The following is a 21,296-nucleotide window of genomic DNA, read 5'->3' as shown; positions in this document are numbered from 1 at the left end:
ATAAAAAAAATAAATTATGAACATAATAAAATAATAATAAATTAATTATTACTTGATAAAGTACAAATAATAAAATTATGAGTATAAAATAGTTTATTACTATAACATAGAAACATAAGAAGTATAAAAAGAAATATACATAAATTTACAGAAAATATATATATATATATAGTAATAACATACTCCCTCCGTCCAGCTACAAAGTATACATATTTCTATTTTGGGACGTCCAATTACAAAGTAACCATTTCATTAAATACTCCACTTCTTTTCCACAAATACCCTTACTTTACATCACATCATTACTTTTATACCAAAAAGCAAGGGCAAAAATGTCATTAAACTACTTTTACCTATCCATTATAATTAAAATACCATTATTTCTTAAACTCCGCGCCAAAAGTAACTGTATACTTTATCCGTGGACGGAGGGAGTATTACTTTCTTCCGTCTCTAAAGTCTCATTTATTTATATTATTTTGATATTTAAATATTAATTATTATATAAAAATTTAATCTTCATTTGCTTTTTGCACGGAGTTTTAGAAATATTAATATTATATTGAGATAATGTAGAAATAAATATAAAAAGACTAAATTAACTCTAGTAATAAATATTAGTATTATATTGAGATAAAGTAGAAGTAAAGGTAAAAATACTAAATTAACCCTATTAGTATTGTCTAATATAAAAATAATGGTATTTGTGTAATATATTGTGAACTGAAAGGGTATTTGTAATGTTAGATATGTAGTGCAGTTACTAAAAAATAAAATGAATACTTTATTACGAGACGAACCAAAATGAAAAAATGGATAGATTGTTAAGGGGCGGAGGGAGTATAAATTAAGGGAAATGAGCAAAAAATACTATTACAATGACATTTGTGTGCAAAGAAATTATACAAAATATAAGGATATTTGACATTTGTGCAAAAAATTATACAAATATAAATATATTTTTAATGCTAAATACAATGACGACGCAAAAAGTTAATAAAACTCTTAGAGTCGGACAGATGGAGTAATTTTTAATAGACAAAACAATACTATAATTTGTATATTTCCTCCGTTCAAGAGTGACTTTCTCATTTTATCATTTTAGTTTGTTCAAGTAAAAAATTTTCAATTTTTTTTTTTAAAAAATGTAACTCTCAACTAAATACTAATTTTTTATTTTTTTATTTTTTACTTTTTCACATTATTCTTACTTTAATGTCAAATATAAATTGGATATTATACTACTCTCTCAGTCCAAGCTAAAAGTATACAATTACTTTTGGCGCGGACATTAAGGAATAATAGTATTTTAATTACAGTGGGTAGATAAAAGTAGTAAAATGACATTTTTGCCTTTACTTTTTTTGTATAAAAGTAATGATGTGATGTAAAGTAGGGATATTTGTAGAAAAAATGGGGTATTTAATGAAATGGTTACTTTGTAATTGAACGTCCCAAAATAAAAATATGTATACTTTCTCACTGGACGGAGGGAGTACTATATTATACTATATATTTATAAAATATTAATTTATCTTAATTTATGTGTAAAAAATCAATTTTAAATCATTTATTGAATATACCATCTAAGTGTATGTTTGATTTCAAGGTTTACGAGGAGAAAAACGAGAAGATTTTTTTTAACTCCCTCCGTCCCATAATTAAATATTCATTTTTTTCACATAATTTTAAAAATATTAATATTATATTTGTATGTAGTAGGAATAAAGTAGAAAGGACTAAAATAACCTTATTAGTACATGCGATGTAAAGGTAATGACATTTGTGTAATATATTGTAAGTTGTAACGGTATTTGTATTATTAGGTAGATAATACAGTTACTCAAAAAAAATAGATACTTTGTTATGAAACAAACTAAAATGAAAAAATAGATATTTTGTTATGAGACGGATAACATATTTGATTCGATTTTTTCTACGAATTAGGGAGAGAAAATAGTTGGTTTTTTTCTCTCAGAATGGGAAAGTTATATTAAATTTATTTACTTAATTTTGTTCATTTTTTTAAGAAATATAATTATATATTTTAATTATATTTTAAATTTAATAATTTATAATTTTAATTAAATTATTTAATTATTTTAATTTTAATTTATAATTATTTTTATTATATAATAATTTAATATACTTTTTTAATTTAAATCATCGGAACTATAGTAATACATCAAAAAAACATTTAATGAATATCTTGGATGTAAATTTATTCAGATTATTTGATTTTATATATAATTTGTCCTTTAAAATTATAGTGTATTATTTTTGTCCCGAACAAATAATTTATTTGTTTTGAGTATAGTATAATTAATAAATTATTAATAGTAAATTATGATATTATTTTATAATTTTTTATATAAATAATATTGTTGATACTTTAAAAAATCTAAATTAATGTATAATATTAAAAAATTACAATGTGTTTAAATTTTTTATAGTATTACATTTCAATAAAATATATATAAAACAAATATCATTTTTTTTATAGAGATTAAAATGTTTACATAAAAAAATAAAAAATAAAAAATATTTAGTTATTTATCATTAATTTAAACTATGACTAAAAAAGAAAAATAATCATCTCTCATGAAACAAAAGTAGTATTTATTTATTTTTGTATCCATCTTAAAACGACATATTTGTTTCTTATTTGGTAATATTATAAATATTATTATAATTTAGAATAGATTACATAAATATCATTATTTTTATGTTACACAATATTAATTAAAATATTTTGGCTATTTATTAATTTGTACTATAAACAAATATAATACTTCTTCTGTCCTTAGTCAAAAATATTATTATTATTTTTTTGTATTTTAAATACATAATTTTTTTATAATAAATTTTTTTTATCTAATCACTATTTTATTATCTTTATTTTAATAAATAAATACTATTATTATTATTGTATTATTTACTTTTTATTTTTTATTCTATAATAAATTTTTTTATAATACTGTTATTTTAATTTTAATTTATTCTATTTTAATATTAAAATGTTATTTATTTTTAATATCGCTATTCATATACTTTTATAATCCAGAATATATTTTTAAAAAGTTTAACGGCTAATAGATATAAATCTCTATCCATTTTTTAATTTTAAATATTTTGTCTTCAATGCGTTACCCTTTTACGGCTTCATTTATAATCCGCATCTTACCCTATTAATATTACTCTACATATTTGTTATTAAAATAACAAGTACATTATGGGTGATTCTTCGAAAATTAAATTGGCTTTGAAAATTTGAATTATTTATTAGAATAATATTTATTGGCTAAACTGTTTTTTTAATCACGTAACTGGACTCGAGTTCAGTAGGTGGAGCTGTCGTAAACTGGTTCTATAAGTGGAAAATTTTCGTTGTTTTAGTCCTTCGGCGCCGGAGACGCCTGCGTGGGTCGCCGGAAGCCACGTGTCCGCCAGGTCAGCGACACCTGGCGGACACGTGAATTTTATTTTATTTTTTTATTTTTTTTAATTGGACCAAATATATATATATTTTTTTAAAAAAAAGCAAATAAAATTAAAAATAAATTTAAAAAATTTAAAAAATAAAATATAAAATCCACGTGTTCGTCAGGTCAGCGACCCTTGGCGGACACGTGGCCTCCGGCGAGCCACGTGGGCGTCTCTGGCGCCGAATGACTAAAATAACAAAAAATTTTCACTTACAAGATTAGTTTGCGACAGACTCCACTTACGGGACTAAAATAATAAATGGGTCCTGGATTAAAAAAACACGGTTTACCTTTTTTTTTCTTTTAAAAAAATATTAAATATTTATATATATATATATATATTTAATAGGGCCATCGTAGATAATTTAATATTAAATCACACATAGATAAGGATTAGAATGTGTTTCCAAAAAATACATCCAATGCACATATGGTTCCGAGGTAGTATATGTAATTTTATAGGTAGAAAAATCTCTCCAATTATGTGTGTTTCTTTAAAATTTATTTATCAAATTTACTATTTGGATTATATATTAAAAAGAAAAGAAAAAATAAACATTTTTCCTCATTTTGTTTAGAATGTGTTTAATTTTGTATTTTAATTTAAATAAGTATTTTGAATTTTATTGTTTTGTGAAATAAAATAGTATTTATTTTATATACAAATTTGAGAAAATTATACAATAAAAAATACAAGAAAAAATAAAGAAAACATATGAATTTGTTTTTTTTTTGGATTAATGTTACTTTTATACTAGGTATATAGTATTATATTGATAATATAAAAATTAATTATTAATTTGTGTTTATTTATTTTTTGTGAATGAGTAAAAAATATATTATATATATTGTATTAATATTTATGTATATAATATTTTTTAATAATATTTATAAAAAATCATTCAATTAAAATCACTAAGTGAACAAACTTATATTTAAATTATAGATATTTTTAATCATATCACAGTAATTAAAACAATATGTATTATGTGTATTATTACTATGTGATTTGAGTTCATACTTTATATTTGTTCTATATTGAAAGACATTATGTTGAAATCAACTATAACATATATATATATATGTTGATTAATACCATATACTGTCAGTTTTTATCATACATTTATATTATATATAATTGCATTGAGATGAACTTAACATATGTTTATATACTATTACACTACTTTTGCTTCGAAACGCCACAGATTGGTGAAGCCTTCTATGACAAAGCTCGAGCGAGGTCCAAGTGATCAAGAGAGGTCCGACGGCATCGAGCGAGGTCTAGGTGATCGAGAGAGGTCCGACAGCATTGAGCGAAGCCCACACACATTAAGTAGAAGTCCAACGACGTTGATGATAATGTAACACGTCGGAACCTACGGGTTATGGATTGTGCCTCATAAGTGAGCCCAAAATGATATTTATTGGATCCAATATAGTTAAGGCCCAAAAAATTAGGTCAAATGGAGAGTGAATTTGTTGTATAAGATTGTTGGATTGTGGATAAAAGTTATGGAATTTTGGATAAAATTATGAGATTTATCCATAATTTGAATCCATATAATCCTCTCCACAATTTTAGATTAAGAGAGAGGAGTAAAGAGTGACATATGGTTAGCATTTCAAAAAAATCCTACACCATTTTTATCTTTATTTTGTTGTTATCTACTTAAAAATTTCTGTATTTAGAGCGTGACAATTAGCTGATAGCTGTTAGCTGTTAGCTGATTCAATTAACTGGTTTGACTAGCTGATTCGATTAGTTGTTTGTATCAAAATGTTTGGTAAAACAACTGTTTGATATTAACTATTTATACGTAAAATGACAATTGAGGACATTTCTATTTTATTTTTGTTTCTAATATATTCAATTATGTTCTTTCAGTTGAGAATGTTTAAATTTTTTGTTATTAGTTATTGAAAATTGTAAAAGTGTTATAAAAATATTTATTTTTATTACAGTTAGATTTTAAAAAATAATATATTTTTATTAAAATATATAAATAGTTTTTCTATTGAAAATGATATAAAATATAAAATAATAAATTTTTCGTGCATATATTTATTATGTTAGTTATCGATTAGTTCATTATATTTATAATTTTCAATAAATTTAATTTATTTAATTTATTTTTAGTATAAAATTTATATAATGCAATTTTAATATAAAAATAAATTATTAATATTTATATTTTTTATTTTATGTTGATTTTAATAAATTATATATTTTACAATTAAAATAATTTTTATATAAAAATTAATTATTTTAAATTTATAAAAGTAAAACTATATTATAATAAATTTTTAAGGGCATATAAGGAATAAATTTTTTTTTACAGAAAAAACTATTTCAAAACGGTGGGTAAGTTAGCTTTTCAGAAATTAGCTTTCCAAAAAACTAATTTACCAAACATTTAAATTAATTTTTTCGATTGGTCAAACACTAAAATCTATTCAATAAGTTAAAAGCTCTTAAAAAAGCTATTTGCCAAACTCTCAATTAGTCCTTTTGTTTAGTTAGATTTTGTAATTTTTTTTTTCAATTTATGCATTGATCTTCCCTTAAATCCCTGCAATGCTTTTTTTATTCATCTCTGAATCATCGATGTGAGATTGAGCCCAAATGCTTCCTAGAGTAGACCAGAGAATCCATTCCGACGACTTTTTGATCGACCAAACAATCGGCCGTCGAAGCCAAATTTTTCAAATGACAACAGTGGCACGCACAATGGGACACTAAATATCTCGCTATTTCACATTCATAGACGGTCCACAAAAAAAATGATGAATATAGAGCATAATTTGTTTGTTCCGATGCCATATGATTGAGATAGCCTCCAAATAGAACTGCAGACTGTTTTCCGCAATCATGTGTTGTAGTTGACGAAGTGTTTCTCAAATAGCTTTGGTTATAAAATATGCAAAACGATGGCCCGGTTCTATGACGATGGGAGGAAAAAAAAAGAAACCTCTCGACATCACCCTTGAAATGGAACTTTTGCAAATCGAACAATCATTGTCGGCTCCGAACCAGCAGTCCCCATGGCGCTACATTTCAGCTAAGTTACGATCCGCCGACGGGACCAAGATACCTCCCAATTTATGGCCAACCTCGTAAGGTCAATGTTTGATGACAAAACAATGTGTTTTATAAAGAGAAGACAACAAGAACAAATGTTCCTACGATGGATTCAAATCTGATCGCAGCAAACACAAAAATTTAGGCGCAAAGACCTATTGGCATTGACCCTCCGATATTATCCTCACTGCAATATGGTCGCGTCGCTATACTTAAGAGGGGTCAAGACATTGACAATTTAAAAATTGCAGGCCGACCTGTATATATATTCATATATATATATTTATCTAATATATACAAATATTATATTTTTAATTATTTATAATTTTCAAAAATATTATATCTGGTGACAATAAAACATATAAAAATTAATTTATTTAACTGACTTATTTATATAATAAATAATGGTATTTATATATTTTTTTTTACAAATAGTAAGTTTAAAAAAATATATATAGAAAAATTATACAGATTATTAAATAGGCTCGTAGGCTAGACCATAATTTAAAGTGAACCAAGCTCAGGCCTTAGAGATATATTTTAACAGATCGATAGGCCAGGCTCAAATTTTAATTTTATGAAACAGAATGGCCTATTTAGCCAAAGTCTGGCCTGGCCAGACCTATTTCCACCCCTACCTACAAGTCACCGGCCCATGCTATGGCTCCCCCACCGGAAAGCCCTAGTACCAATTCTCTTACGATGATGTTATAATCTTGTAATCTGCCTTGGGGGACGGCATGCATACAACCCTGCGAGCTCAGTTCCGCAAGGATCGCATATTTTTTAGGGACTCCCAAGTTATTAAGAAAGTTCAAGCTCATTGCAGCCCTTAATCCGCCTTTGATTGACCTTGTCACGGTGTCATCAAATTTTTTGTCCAAAAAATATCTTATGGGAGGTAGCCCTCAAAGATTTTCCGGAGGAGGCGCGCAACAGCCCCTAACGGCGACGGTCAGAAATCCGTTGATTACAACATTTTTGCCGCCATCCAAGGAGAAAATTCAAAAACCTTATACGTCTCAAAGGCTTGTATTCGAGCAATTCAAGCAACTATGTCAGTCTTCGAGACACCTTTCGGTTTGAGATAGACTCGCACCCTCCAATACCATCGTCGAAACATCTTAAAAAAAAAAAAAAAACAACGAGGTGTGGAGAGTTACATCCATTGATCAAGTTTTTATCAGACCTCATTCAACTTGTTGACCCTGGAGTATGAAAAAAGGATGGTAGTTGGATAGTCAATCGAGCTCTCGAAAAGTTAACGTTGTTGTCTCCATCACAAAAGAGACATCAGTGATGTTGGTAACAAGTTGGGGGGAGGGAGAAGAGCAAAACGAACATGGTTTAGGGAAAAGAAAAATAAGAATTTCCAAAGTGGAATCAAAGCCCTTGGTGCATCTTGAAGTGCCGCCATTTAAGTTTTAGCACCGATTGAGTAGCCAAAGGGGATAGAGATTGAAGGAAAATCTGGAAATGAGCAAATTGCACACAATGATCAGCTCGCACACTCAGATCAACTGGAACATAGGAAGTGCGAACAACCAGTTTACATGCAGTGAGAAGCTCGGACGCCAGAAGTGGCTCACACGCAACGGGCAGCCCACATGTAGAAAACAGTTCGCTCACAGGGAATAGGAGATGCATTGGAAATGTGTGAGCAAATGATGTTAAGTTGTCAAACAACGAGTCCAAATTAGCATCCCTCGACGACGACAAGCTGTCCAAAGTCAGCCTCGATATTATTGCGTGCAATCAAAATTTGATGCAAGCCTTGTAATAGTTAGGCAATTTTACGGTCAATGTGGTTGGAATATCTTTGAGGGAATTCCTAGCCTCTCGTGACCAACCGTGACTTCTGTAAGTCACCGTCGTGATGAAATAGGCTATTCTTGCGGTGTTCGCTGACATTGAAGTTAGCTGTTGTTGATGATGCAGCAATCTAAAATTTCGAGGTGTGAACTAAGGCCGATCTTCAACTAAAAGCATGAGCCCTTTGAAGTAATGGGCGACCCCAAGAAAGGCGAGCTAACACCACTCCTCATAAAAAATATCAGATATTCTTGGAGAATCCAATTTATCTGATAGTTTTTAGGGAGGCATCTGCTACCCTCGCTTCGAAATGCCTCGGATTGACTAGGCCTCATATAAAAAAGCCCAAATGCGGTCCAGCCGCATCAAGCGAGACTTAGCTACATTGAGCGAGGTCCTACAATATTGAGTGAAGCCCACACGTGTTAAGTAAAAGTCTAACGACGTCAACAACAACCTAACATATCGCAATCCACAAGATAAGGGTTGTCACTTCAGTAGCGAGTCCAAAAGTTATATCCATTGACTCCAACAAAATTAAGGCCCAAAAAGTTAGGTCAAAGGGGATTGAATTGGTTTGATAAGATTGTGAAATTGTGGATAATATTGAGATTATTTATTTATAATTTGAATCACCGTAATCCACCCCACAATTTTTAGCATATTAAAAGGATAGATGAGCAAGGAGAGACATACAACCGACATTCCAAAAAAATTCTACACTCTTTTTTTTATTATTATTATTATTATTTTTCTTGTTTTTTTTCTTAAAAATTTCTGCACAATTTTCGGCTATCTTCTTTAGTTTAATTTTGTAATGCCCTATTAATTTATGCATTGATCTTCCCTTAAATTACTGCAATGTTATTCTTTTTATTCATCTCGAATTATAGACGCGAGATCGAGCTCAGATGTTTTCTTTTAGTAGGCCGAAGAATCCATTTTGACGACTTTTTGACTGGCCAAACCAATCGGCCGTTGAAGTTAATTTTTTCGAGCCAGAAAAAATAGGATTAATCAACACTGTAAATGTCACTCAATTCTAAGTTTGGAGTAAAATATTTATTTCTTTTTTACTCCAAAATAAGTTCATACTAATAGTTTGTTCACAGTGGCACGTACAATACTAAAATTAAAATTCAACATTGTGCTAAATAGCATATAGTGTATAATCAAACAATACATAATATTTTTATTAGCAACACATAATTTATATTAATATAATACAAATACAAAATATAAATTAACAATACATGATATAGTCTCGCACAACGCATACACTAATCGAACACATAACATACTCTTATACAACATACATTGTAATTATGAACAAACAACGCATATTTTTATTATACACGTCACGAATTGTATGTAATAACAACATATGCTATTTTAGTATGTTAGATAACCCTTCCCTATGTTTAGATATAGTGTAAAAGTAACCATTGCACTCCTACCACTATGTATATTATTTTATATTATAATACGTATTATTAATTTATTGATTTAGTATTAATATTATTATATTTTTTATATTTTTTATTTTTTATAGTTTAATACTAATAAATTTTAAATTAAAATAATTATTTAATATAATATAAATAAGTTATTATATGATATCTTAAGTACAAAATAAATAAAATACATTAAATAAAAAATATAATAAATTTTTAATTATATAATAAAAATAATATATTTTTTTAATAGCACTTTAAAAATGATAATGAATTTTTTCAAAATATTTAGTTTTGGAATGTTTTTCTTTAAAAAAAAAAATCGATAATTTTTTAAAATTATGAAATTATAATCAAGATATTTATTTTTATTATGTATTACATATTTTTTGAGAGAATAATTTTTATTGGTAATTATGAAATTGTATTTTTTAATGGTTGTTCTTTTTCAAGTTTTTATAAGTTTAATACAGGTCAATTTCCAAAAAAAACAAAAATATCTGTATAATGTTTTAATACTTATTTTATAATACTATTTTGTCATTGTATTTTAATAAAAATAACTGAGGGTATTTATAATATATAATGACATAGATAGAATTGCAATAAAATAGTTAATGCATATTTTATTTGTTTATTCTATATTAAATAATCTTAATTCTATATATATATATATATATATTTAAATGGTATTATCATTTTATTTATCACATTCTTAATATATATATATTTTAAGATTATATATATTTCAAAAAAATAGTACTTCGTCAGCATCTAAGAGTCATATTTATCTTTTGTATTATTGTACGTAACATTATTAAAAATATTTTTATATTTGTATAATTTTTTTTTGTACAAATGTCCCTCTATTAGTATTATAAGACACTAATGGAATTATTGTTGCATTTTTTTCTTAATTTGTACTACGTTTTGATATAATAATTAATATTCAAAGATCAACATGTAAAAAGTAAATGAGACCCTAACTGGACCGAATGTTGTATATTTTTTGAAACTAATGTCTTTTTCATAGTTTTTTTCCTAAATAATTTGGATAGGGATCATTTTATTTATTTATTTATTTTTTGATAATGTGGGAACTCGCAGCCGCTACTCGACGAGTACGCTTTGGGTAATTTTCACGTCCAACCTAATGTGATGAATAATAAAAAAGAAGAAGTTATTTTAGTAAATTTTATAATGCACCTTAATATAATAATTAAAGTTTTTTAAAAATAATAACATAGATGCTTTTATTTAAAAGCACAAAGTGAACGTATACTAACAATATAAATATACTTTATGTGAATATAGTTTATTTTTATTCTTTCAATTACGGTGTTTTCGGTAAATATATTTGCTACTTTTCTTTTTTAATTATAAATCTTTATAAAATAATTAAATAGCTCAATTTTTCTACTATATATAGAATATTGTTGAATTAAAAAATCTAGAGAGTACTATATTTGTTAACTGAAAGCATTATTTCTATTTAGATAGAATATTGTTTTTATTGACGGAAAATACTGCTTTTATTAACAGAAAGCACTAGCTCTATTGACGTAAAACACGACCTTCTTTATCAGAGAGCACTAGTTTCGTTGACAAAGAGCACTGACTCTCTCAAACAGAATATTGTTGGGTTGAAAAATTAATAGAATAATTTCTCTGTTAATCGAAAGCATTACATTTGTTCACATAGAGTACCGCCTTCATTGATAGAAAACAATGCTTCTATTAACATAGAGTACTATGTTTGTAGAGATCACTGGCTCTGGTCATAGACTTTTATTATATTTATTTCATTCACTTAGCTTTACATATATAATTATTTAATTTATTAATTAATTAATTTTTCAGCTTAATTAGTATTAATTCATCTTTCATTTGATCTGATTTTCTTTTATTTCTTATATTTATTTATTTATGTCGCTTGCAAAAAAGAAAGATAAAAACATACAATAAATCAATTATATTTGTTAGATGAAAAGAAATTGAGTAACGATGTTTCAATAGAGGTAAAACGATTGTAGAATGAAGGAAGAAAAGATAAATTAAAGTTACTTATTTACCCAATCGTAGGATTAAAATATAATCTAACGGATAATAATTAATTAGCACCTCTATATATATATATATATATATATACTCAACAATTCTTTCATATTTATGAAAATCCACTAAAACTAATAAAAAAAGTTAGCCAAACACTGGGTTTGTTTGCCCAAATTTTATTTTTATTTTTTCCGAAATGATCCAAATATACCTATTTTTATCTTATTTCAAAAGTCAATATTCAATATAAAATATTATTTTTTATATTAATAATAAAATTTTTTATACTTCACATAAAAGAAAAAAATTCTTCAAATCTAAATACTAAAATAATAAACCCTACACACATGACTTTGAATTTTTAAAGTTGAAAAAAATTCAAAAGGATCTCAATTAGATATATCCATTCAGTCAAGTTTGTAGTGTGACCATGAGAATGGGAAGTGTTTTTCTTATATATATATATATATATATATATATGTGTGTGTGAATAAATTGGATTAGGGGCTTATTAAAGTTACATACAAATGGAAAATGGTAGACTAATTTATTTACCATTGACCTATTCGATCAAAACATTTCTCTTAAAATCAAAATCAAAATAAAAAAGAGGCTAGAGACAATTTGTAATAGCCTCGAAGTTGAGCCGGTGTTAGGCCAACTCCAATTGATGAGCCGGTGCCAAAGCATCAGAAATTAAGTAGTAATTAAATGGATTGAATAGACTACTTACGTCAATAATATCCACATTATTTTTCGGGAACCCTACTGAAAAACCTCTAGAGTTCTAGAGTAATTTGAGGATGAATAAGCTCTTGGGAAATCTCTCAAGGTGCGCGTAAGTGAGGATAGAAGCGCATTAGAAGTACTCGTATTGACCTGTGGGATCCATCCACACGCCCGACTTTACATGACTTGCAGACCAGGGTGTCACACAATTACATCTGACTTAGGTGAATATATAGTGATCGAAATATGCAAAACGCATCCAAAATCTAATTTACACAATAATTTTAGAGATTTTAACATTATTTAATTTTTCAAAAAATCACATCAAATATTAATTTAAAAATAGTAAAAAGAAAATAAAAATATTGTAATATTTTATAAGATATATATATATATATATTTAAAGTACCAACATTCATGTACCAAAGAATAGCACAAACACACCATAATTTCACTTCAAAATTAAAGCTTTACCAACTTAAAGAAGCCTTCGGACTACTCTCGTGAAGATTTTATCAAAAATAAATTGAAGAAAAATTTGTCGAACATAATGTTAAAAAAGGCAAGGAAAGGAGTAACAATTGAAGGAAAACAAAAATAAAAATAAAAATAAAAATAAAAACAATACAATATAAAAGAAGGCAAAAATAACTTGAATGATATTTGAGATAAGAGGAAATGAAAACAATACAAGATAGAAGAAAAAAAAAAGGATTAAGAAAAAATAATTTGTGCTTGTATTGTGGCCGTATTCTTCTCCCCAAATCATCTTCTCATTAAATAGTTGTTTAATATAAATTTGATTTATGTTAAAAAAAAAAATAGTTTAAAAAAGCACAATTAAAGATAAAATCTCATAAGTAAACATACATGATTTCTCAATTATAATTCACCTCTTGTAACTTCTTTACTCTATGAAGCATCATCTCATTGATTATTTTTGTATCATCAAATTATTCATTTTTTTTTTCAAAACATACCAAATTAAATATTTATTTTTTATTTATCATATTACACTAAACATTAATTTTATATTTAAAATATAATGTCAATTCCTATTTATATCACATAACAAATAACTATTCAAATCAAAATTCAAAATCAAATCACCCAAACAAACACACCCTAAAACAATAGTGAAATATGCAACAATACCTAGGAATATGTTATGTACTTGATAAATTATATATTATAATATATTTTGTACATTAATTGCAAATATAATTCATTTGGATGAAAATCTACTCATTTATGATCCGATTATTGATTGGTGCTAGGATGCTGTGATTTGAGCGATGCATGTCCATTCTTCGGATCAAAGATTAAAGGAATTGTGAACAAGTGTTATAGAAATTTTATAAATGAAGAGAATTGATTGCTTGTGCCAAGAAAAGTTATTAAAATTGATGAATTATGAAGATTGAGGCGCGATCATACTTATAGAGATAATGCGATTAAAGGAGTTGATGGAAGACTTGTTCGTCTATAAAATGATGGATCTTGGAAGAATCATAAAAAAATCAAAATCATAATTCATACCTTGAGTTGGAGGATTGAGGGAGACAGTTGGAGAGAAAGAGTAACAGGAAGATCACCGTTATCATAATTTTATCGCTTTTTATTTATTTTTAGTTATAAATAGCTAATTTTCTAGTTCTAGTTCGATGTTTAAATTTAGATTTTGAATTTGTATTTGTGAAATTATATTTTGATTTGAATTGAATCTTGTTAGTAAATTGATATTTGTGCAATTTCGGTGATCTATGTCTACAAATGCTTTATGTAATATTTTATCGCGATCGGATTTTAGATTGATTCAAAAATTTTGTGCCAATCAAACATTCACATCCGTAATAGTGTAGTTGTTTGATGAAGTGATAAATAGGTTGACAAATTTGGTCTAGAAATTGCATAATCGAATAATTTAATCTTTTCGTAATTGATTGAATATTCTAATTGTGTTTTTCTCATGCTATTTTAAATTGAAAAAATTATTCTATGGTCATACGGGCACGATAATTATATCGAAGGTTTATAATCAATTTATCAATTGAATAACATGGTTATTTTAAATCGATGATCGAATTCTTAATCTGATTTCTTATTCATTCATTGTACTATATGTTTAATCTACATAATTCTTATTCTTCTCGCTTTATTTTTGTTGAGATATTTTAGATACTCAGATTTAGTAGATTTATATCTAGATTTGATCTTATTCATAGATTAGATTACTTAGATTTGAGTCTATCGAGTCTATTTTGTATGACCTATATATAGGCTCTTTATTTTGATGATAATAACACAATCTCATTATTTTCCCCCAAAATTTCTAAACATGGTATCAGAGCTATTTTCCTAATGTCGTAGATATAGCCTATCAATATGTGTTTCTCCGGGTACGATCTGTCATATGTCCGTTGTCTGTTTGTTGTTGCGTGCGATCTGAAACGATCTGTCATATGTCCGTTGTCTGTTTGTTGTTGCGTGCGATCTGCCATTTGTTGCTGCGTGCGATATGCCATATGTTGCTGCGTGCGATATGCCATTTGTCGTTGCCTGTCTGTTGCTGCGTGCGATCTGCCATTTGTTGTTGCATGTCTGTTGTTGCGTGCGATCTGCCATTTGTCGTTGCATCTCCGGTAGTCATATGGTTTTCGGCTCCGGTGGATCGTCATCTCGTTTTTCGGCTCCGGTGGAGTCATCTCGTTTTTCGGCTCCGGTGGAGTCCTGTCGTTTTCGGCTCTGGTGGAGTCATGTCATTTTTTTTGCTCTGGTGGAGTCCTGTTGTTTTCGGCTCCGGTGGAGTCATCTCGTTTTTTGCTCCGGTGGAGAGTCATCTCGTTTTTTACTCCAGTGGAGAGTCATCTCATTTTTTGCTCCGGTGGGTGGAGAGTCAACTGCTAATTTTATTTATGTTTTCTTTTTGCGTTTATATTCAAATTTCTCGTCAAACTCAAGTTGGTTTCTGTTATACCACTTGAGTTTGAGGGGGGATGTTGAGATATTTTAGATATTCAGATTTAGTAGATTTATATCTAGATTTGATCTTATTCATAAATTAGATTACTTAGATTTGAGTCTATTGAGTCTATTTTGTATGACCTATATATAGGCTCCTTATTTTGACGATAATAACACAATCTCATTATTTTCCCCCAAAATTTCTAACAATTTTAGTTGGATTTTTTTTACGTTTCCTCATCTCAATACTTAAATTTGTGAAAATACATATATTAAATTGCAGAGTTCCTGTGAATCGATTTAAACACCACTTTATATACTATATTTTCCGGTGTTAAAGATAATTTAATTGGAAGATCCAAAATATGGATGTCAACGAGTCGGGTTTGGGATGGGTTCTGCAGGGCCCGGAACCTGCCCCGCTATAAAATATTAGGCCCCAAAACCCGCCCCGCCCAACTTCAGCCTGGTCCTAGGATTCGCCCCGCCCCAAACCCTCAGGGTTCAAAGCCAATCCGCCAAACCCGATTTTTTAAATAAAATATAATTTAGTTTAATAATTTAATACTAAAAAAATAAGTGTTAAAATACTAAAAAAAAATTAGTTCTAAAAACAAGAACAATTAAATATTGGCGGTCGTTCGCTGTGATGGCGGTTGGAGACAGACGAAGTAAATTTTTAGTTAAAAAATAAGAACAATCAAATGTTGACAGTAGTCCGCAGTGATAGCAGTCGGCTATAGGTGAGGCGAAGACAGTAGTCCTGATTATGAAGAAAATTGAGAACAAAATAAAAGCCAAGACAAATTTGATTTAAAAATTAGAATTCTAATTTATATTTAATTTTTTAAAAATAAATATGTAATATAATTTATATTATATAAATATATATATTAATTTTAATAATTATTAAAATATTCGGGTTCGGATCCAGGGTGAGACGAATTTTTAGTAAAATCCGTAACCCGTCCCCGTACCCGGCCGGGTTTAAAACTGAAAACCCACAAACAGACCTGAAACATATTTTTTAGACCCGAACTCACCCCGAAACATATTTTTTAAACCCGAATTCGCCCCGAAGCAATTTTTAGACCTGATTTCGCCCCATTAAAAGCGGTCCGGAGCTAACTTTCCCCATTTTGACATCCCTAATCCAAAAGCTACCAATTCTTATATAAATAATAAAAAAAAAGATATGCAACTTTTTATTTTTTATTTTTTATTTTTTTAATCACAATATATGCAACTTACCTTATAGATTAATGAAGTTTCATATATATAAAAAAGGCTAATGGTTGTATTTCTGGCAAAAGGCTGCCATGGTATGCTAATTATATGGGCTTTTGTAGCCTAACTCAACTCGTAATTGATAATCATAATAAAATTGACTCACTTTTTATATCAGCCTACCTGACCTGACTTAGCTCAACTCCTTTAATCCTAATCCAAACCCTTAGCTCAATTCTTTAGCCCATTTGTTAGTTTTTTTTTTTATTCGAAAACACTGAAAGAAAATCGTATATATAATTTACCCTAGAGTCAGTGATCCATGTGTAATTTTTGCCCATTTGTTAGAGTTGTTGTAACAGTGTGAAGTCTCATTAGAGATACAAGTTAGAGTGAGAAACAGAGATGAGAGTGAGAGGGTGAGACATTGCTATACCATACCAATTATATTCCGGCGAGTTTTTCCGATGAGTTTGTCCCAATCACCGGAAAAAGAAACAAGAAAGAAGACAAGAAATAGATCGAAAATGAGCAGGAGGCATCATCAGAGTTGGGAGTCAAGCAGTGGTTGTTCCAAGTTGTTTCGGAGGAGATCGATGCTTGTTTCAGATTATGCCTTTGATTATTCTTATTTCAATTCTAATCAAATTGAGCTTCCGACAATTAATTCTAATATTTTTGTTTATGAAGTTATTCCAAAAGCTCGTCGTTTCTAGATATAAATTCACAACACTAACAAAAGGGCTACTAACACCATGGAGAAAAGTTTATCATGCAATGATCTGTCTGTATGTTGTCTAAAAGTTTATTAGTAGTGATCAACTTCAATCCATGCAGAAAAGATTTACAGACAAAATCATGGAGGAGAAACATGGTTATCTTCACTTGTAAGTGAAGGAAGGAAGATATATACATATATATATATCTATCTATCTATCTATAAGACAAAAACAAATTATGTCTTCATCAAAGAGGGACCTTGCTGTGAAACATGGCTATTTGGACTTACATATGCAAACAACAACAACAAATATCTGATCTAAGATCAGCAGATCACCATTACCATCCAAAATGCTCTTTCTATTCATATATGTCAAATTAATTCAACACTTAATTTGCAATATAATTTGCAAGAACATTATACACATTACAGAAAGCAGCTAGCTAGGGATCCAACAACAAAAAACACATACTGACATAACAGTTAATCAAAAGAAGAATTCACAACCAACCAACCAACCAATCGATCGAGGAATATAATAAAATTTAAAATTAAATTCAGACCTGATCTTCCTTCCATCCCCATTGATCATATTCAGTAGCCTCTGGCACACCTCGTGATAATCTCACAACCTCTGTTGTAAGAATTGGCCACAGCAGGACCTGCCTTGCAATTGTAATACGAAGCCCCAGGCCTATTACAGGGCACCAAATCCCTCAATAGCGTCGCGTAGCTTATGTACCTTCTCTGCATCACCAAAACCCTCCGACTGCTTTCCGAATCCATAATTTCCTCGCAATCGCCGGAGCAAAACCCTCTCGGCGCCGCCATTGCAGCCTCCTCGCCAGATCTCAAGGAATTGCAGATTTTCACCCAAAGAAGCAGCGCCGCCAGGAGGCAGGCGGAGAAGCGCCGGAGCCGAATTTGGGGCATTTTGGATTTGGGGTAGAAGAAGGAGAAGAAGAAGAGGAGGGAGAGTGTGGTCTGTATGTATGTGGACAATATGGTCAGATCAGTGAAGAGAGTGAAAGCTATGTATTTAAACCGGCCGGTCTGCTTTCAAACATACGTGAACCGGCCTATTGTCCGGTTCTATTTTTATTTTTCTTAAATGAACAAATAAAAATAAATAGATTAGAATTAGTATAAAAATAATTAATAAAAATATATAGATTTGTTAGTACACGTAATACATTACTTTATCCGATGCTTTTACTTTTTTTTTTTTGTATCGAGGTTTGCTTGTCTATAAATATAAATTTGAATGAAATGAAATGAACATACTCTATTTTAGTCTCAACTATTCTAAGTATAAATTATTAGTATTATATAATATTATATGTACTCTAATGCACACACATCGCAGTTTTACATATATAATATATATATTTAAATAGAATACAAGCTGCACACATACATATAATATATTTATAGTATATTATATTTTTACGTACAATATATAAAATAGTGGTTAGCGGTAGAAATAATTAATATTTTTATTGACTAATCATATACTACTATTACAACACGTTATCAGTACAATTATATATTTTAATTTCCACAAGGTAATATTTTATATTTTATCTCTTTATTATGACTAACCTTGCCAAACATGAATTTCTCCATCTCCTGATGTTAAAATGCATTTGACATCAATGGGCTTGGAAAATACCATTGTCCGGGATAAAAATTCCTCGAGCCAAGATCGTGCAAAGGCCATGATTTTTTTGTGTCATCACATCGATGGTGCACTGAAAATGCAGTATGTGACATTGAAATCTCCACTTGAATTGTGGAAAAGATTGAAAGAAAGATATGATCACTTGAGGCCGTCTTTATTGCCAAGGGCACAAAGCGAATGACAAAGTCTACAACTTCATGACTTTAAAAAGTCCAATAACATAATTCTGCCATATTTATAATAACATCACAGTTGCGCCACTGTGGCGAAAATATATCTGAATCTGATACGATGGAGAAAACTTTCTCCACTTTGCATACCTCTAACATGGTTTTGTAGCAGCAGTATCGCGAAAGAGGCTTTCAGAAATATTCTGAGTTAATCACTTGTCTTTTGTTGGCCAAACAAAATAACGAATTGCTGTTAAAAAATCACGAATCTCGGCCGACAGGTGCAAATCCATTTCCAGAGGTAAATGCAATACAACCGGCAAATCCGGTGTGTGGCCGTGGGCAGGTCATAAATCAATGAATTGATCCGATCGAAATCAAAATCGCGGACGGGGCCGGACAAACACAAGCAGTCACAATAATTATCAAAACATGTCCCGATTGATGAACTTATTGTTCATCCTACTTTTTGTACATTAATTGTGCGTATTGACTATAATTTTGGATAGTTCCTACTAATTTATGATTGAATTTGATTTTATATTTGGAATAGAAGAAATTGAAGATATTTGCAAAAAATTCAGATTCTCGCTTTAATTTAAACATACCCATGCCTAGAGACAATTTGGATAAGCCAAGACTTGAAAGATAAAACTAGAATTTCGCATCAAGAGAGCAAAATAATAATAATAAAAAATATATTCAAGCTATCCTAGGGCTGCACACGGCATTTTAACATCAAGGAGGAGAAAGAAATTAAAAAATCATCTTGGCAAGAAAGCAAGAACGCGTGCGACGACTGGAGCGATCAAGACGGCTGTGCAACTCTTCTTCGTCTTCTTTCAAGTAGAATTTATTTGTTTTCGATTTTTAGTCATGTTTAGTAGCTAATTTCTTATACTAGTATAAGGGTGGATTAAATTCTTGGATTATGGATTTGTGAGATAGTTTTGGTTTTAATCGAATCTTTCAATTAATTGGTATTTGTGCAATTTATGTGTACCGTGTTTACAATCATTAGATTCGATTCATTATTGTGGCCAAATTTTAAGTATGTTTATTGATTGTGTGATAATTGAATAACTGCATCCGTAATTATGTATTTATTCGATAAAATAGTAATTAGGTTAACGCGCTTAGCCTAAGAATTATTGCATGATCAAATAAGAAATCTTTCGTAATTGATTAATTATTTGAATTGGATTTTTCTTGAGTTTAATGCAATTGGAGAATTTTTACTAAGGCCGTACCTAGTTTAATTCTTTCGATTAGAGAGTGGTCAATTGGCCGTCCCGTTGCCACCGATAAAGTTAAGAAAAATTGGGTGTTCGATCGTATCAAACACCTATAACGAATTTATCAATTGTTTGATTAGATTATTTAATTCGATGATCAGATCCATTATCTAATTTTTCATCTAACCCTTGGACTAGAGCATTCTACTTCTTGATAAATTCATGTTTATTTTCTTCTTTAATTAATTGACTTTAATTGATTTAGTTGAATTTTCTTAGGATAGCTATTTTAATTCTTGAAATCTTTACCCCAATTTTAAATAAATAATCAACTAAAGAACACAATCGAAGTCTCTGTGGATCGACCTTGTTTTCGTTACTCTACAATTGATTAAGAAACAGGTAATTAATTTGATTGACAGTCTATGCATGTCAATTTTTGGCGCCGTTGCAGGGGGGACTGGTTTGATCACTGTTACTTTTGTTGATATATTTATTATTTATTATTTCATTTATGTTTGGTTTGGTTTATGCCTCGATCTTCCCGTTTAGGAAATTTGATATACGACTTAGAGATCAAAAAACTAGCAAGGAAGTTAAAGAAAGAAACTAGAAAGAAACTGGAATCCGACAGAAGCTCCAACACACAGTCAAGTAGTTCCTATTCTTCTGACGAGGACAACG

The 21,296-nt window shown here is 29.1% G+C and overlaps 1 protein-coding gene across 1 annotated transcript; it reads right to left on the bottom strand.

Moving 5' to 3' along the window:
• Window positions 1–17,864: 17,864 nt before the first annotated feature.
• Window positions 17,865–18,520, bottom strand: LOC127252984 (protein RALF-like 24). The gene has a single exon (XM_051277381.1). The coding sequence runs from the start codon at window positions 18,457–18,459 to the stop codon at window positions 18,121–18,123; it is 339 nt and encodes a 112-aa protein (XP_051133338.1). The 5' UTR covers window positions 18,460–18,520; the 3' UTR covers window positions 17,865–18,120.
• Window positions 18,521–21,296: the final 2,776 nt, after the last annotated feature.

The sequence above is a fragment of the Andrographis paniculata genome, unplaced genomic scaffold, assembly GCF_009805555.1.
Source record: "Andrographis paniculata isolate CXL003 unplaced genomic scaffold, ASM980555v1 Contig49END, whole genome shotgun sequence".
NCBI classification, from domain to species: Eukaryota; Viridiplantae; Streptophyta; class Magnoliopsida; order Lamiales; family Acanthaceae; genus Andrographis; species Andrographis paniculata.
This window is presented reverse-complemented; position numbering and strand designations above follow the sequence as displayed.

What these genes read in the sequence shown, in the direction of transcription:
- LOC127252984 (XM_051277381.1), bottom strand. Translation starts at nt 18,459, where the DNA reads ATGCCCCAAATTCGGCTCCGGCGCTTCTCCGCCTGCCTCCTGGCGGCG.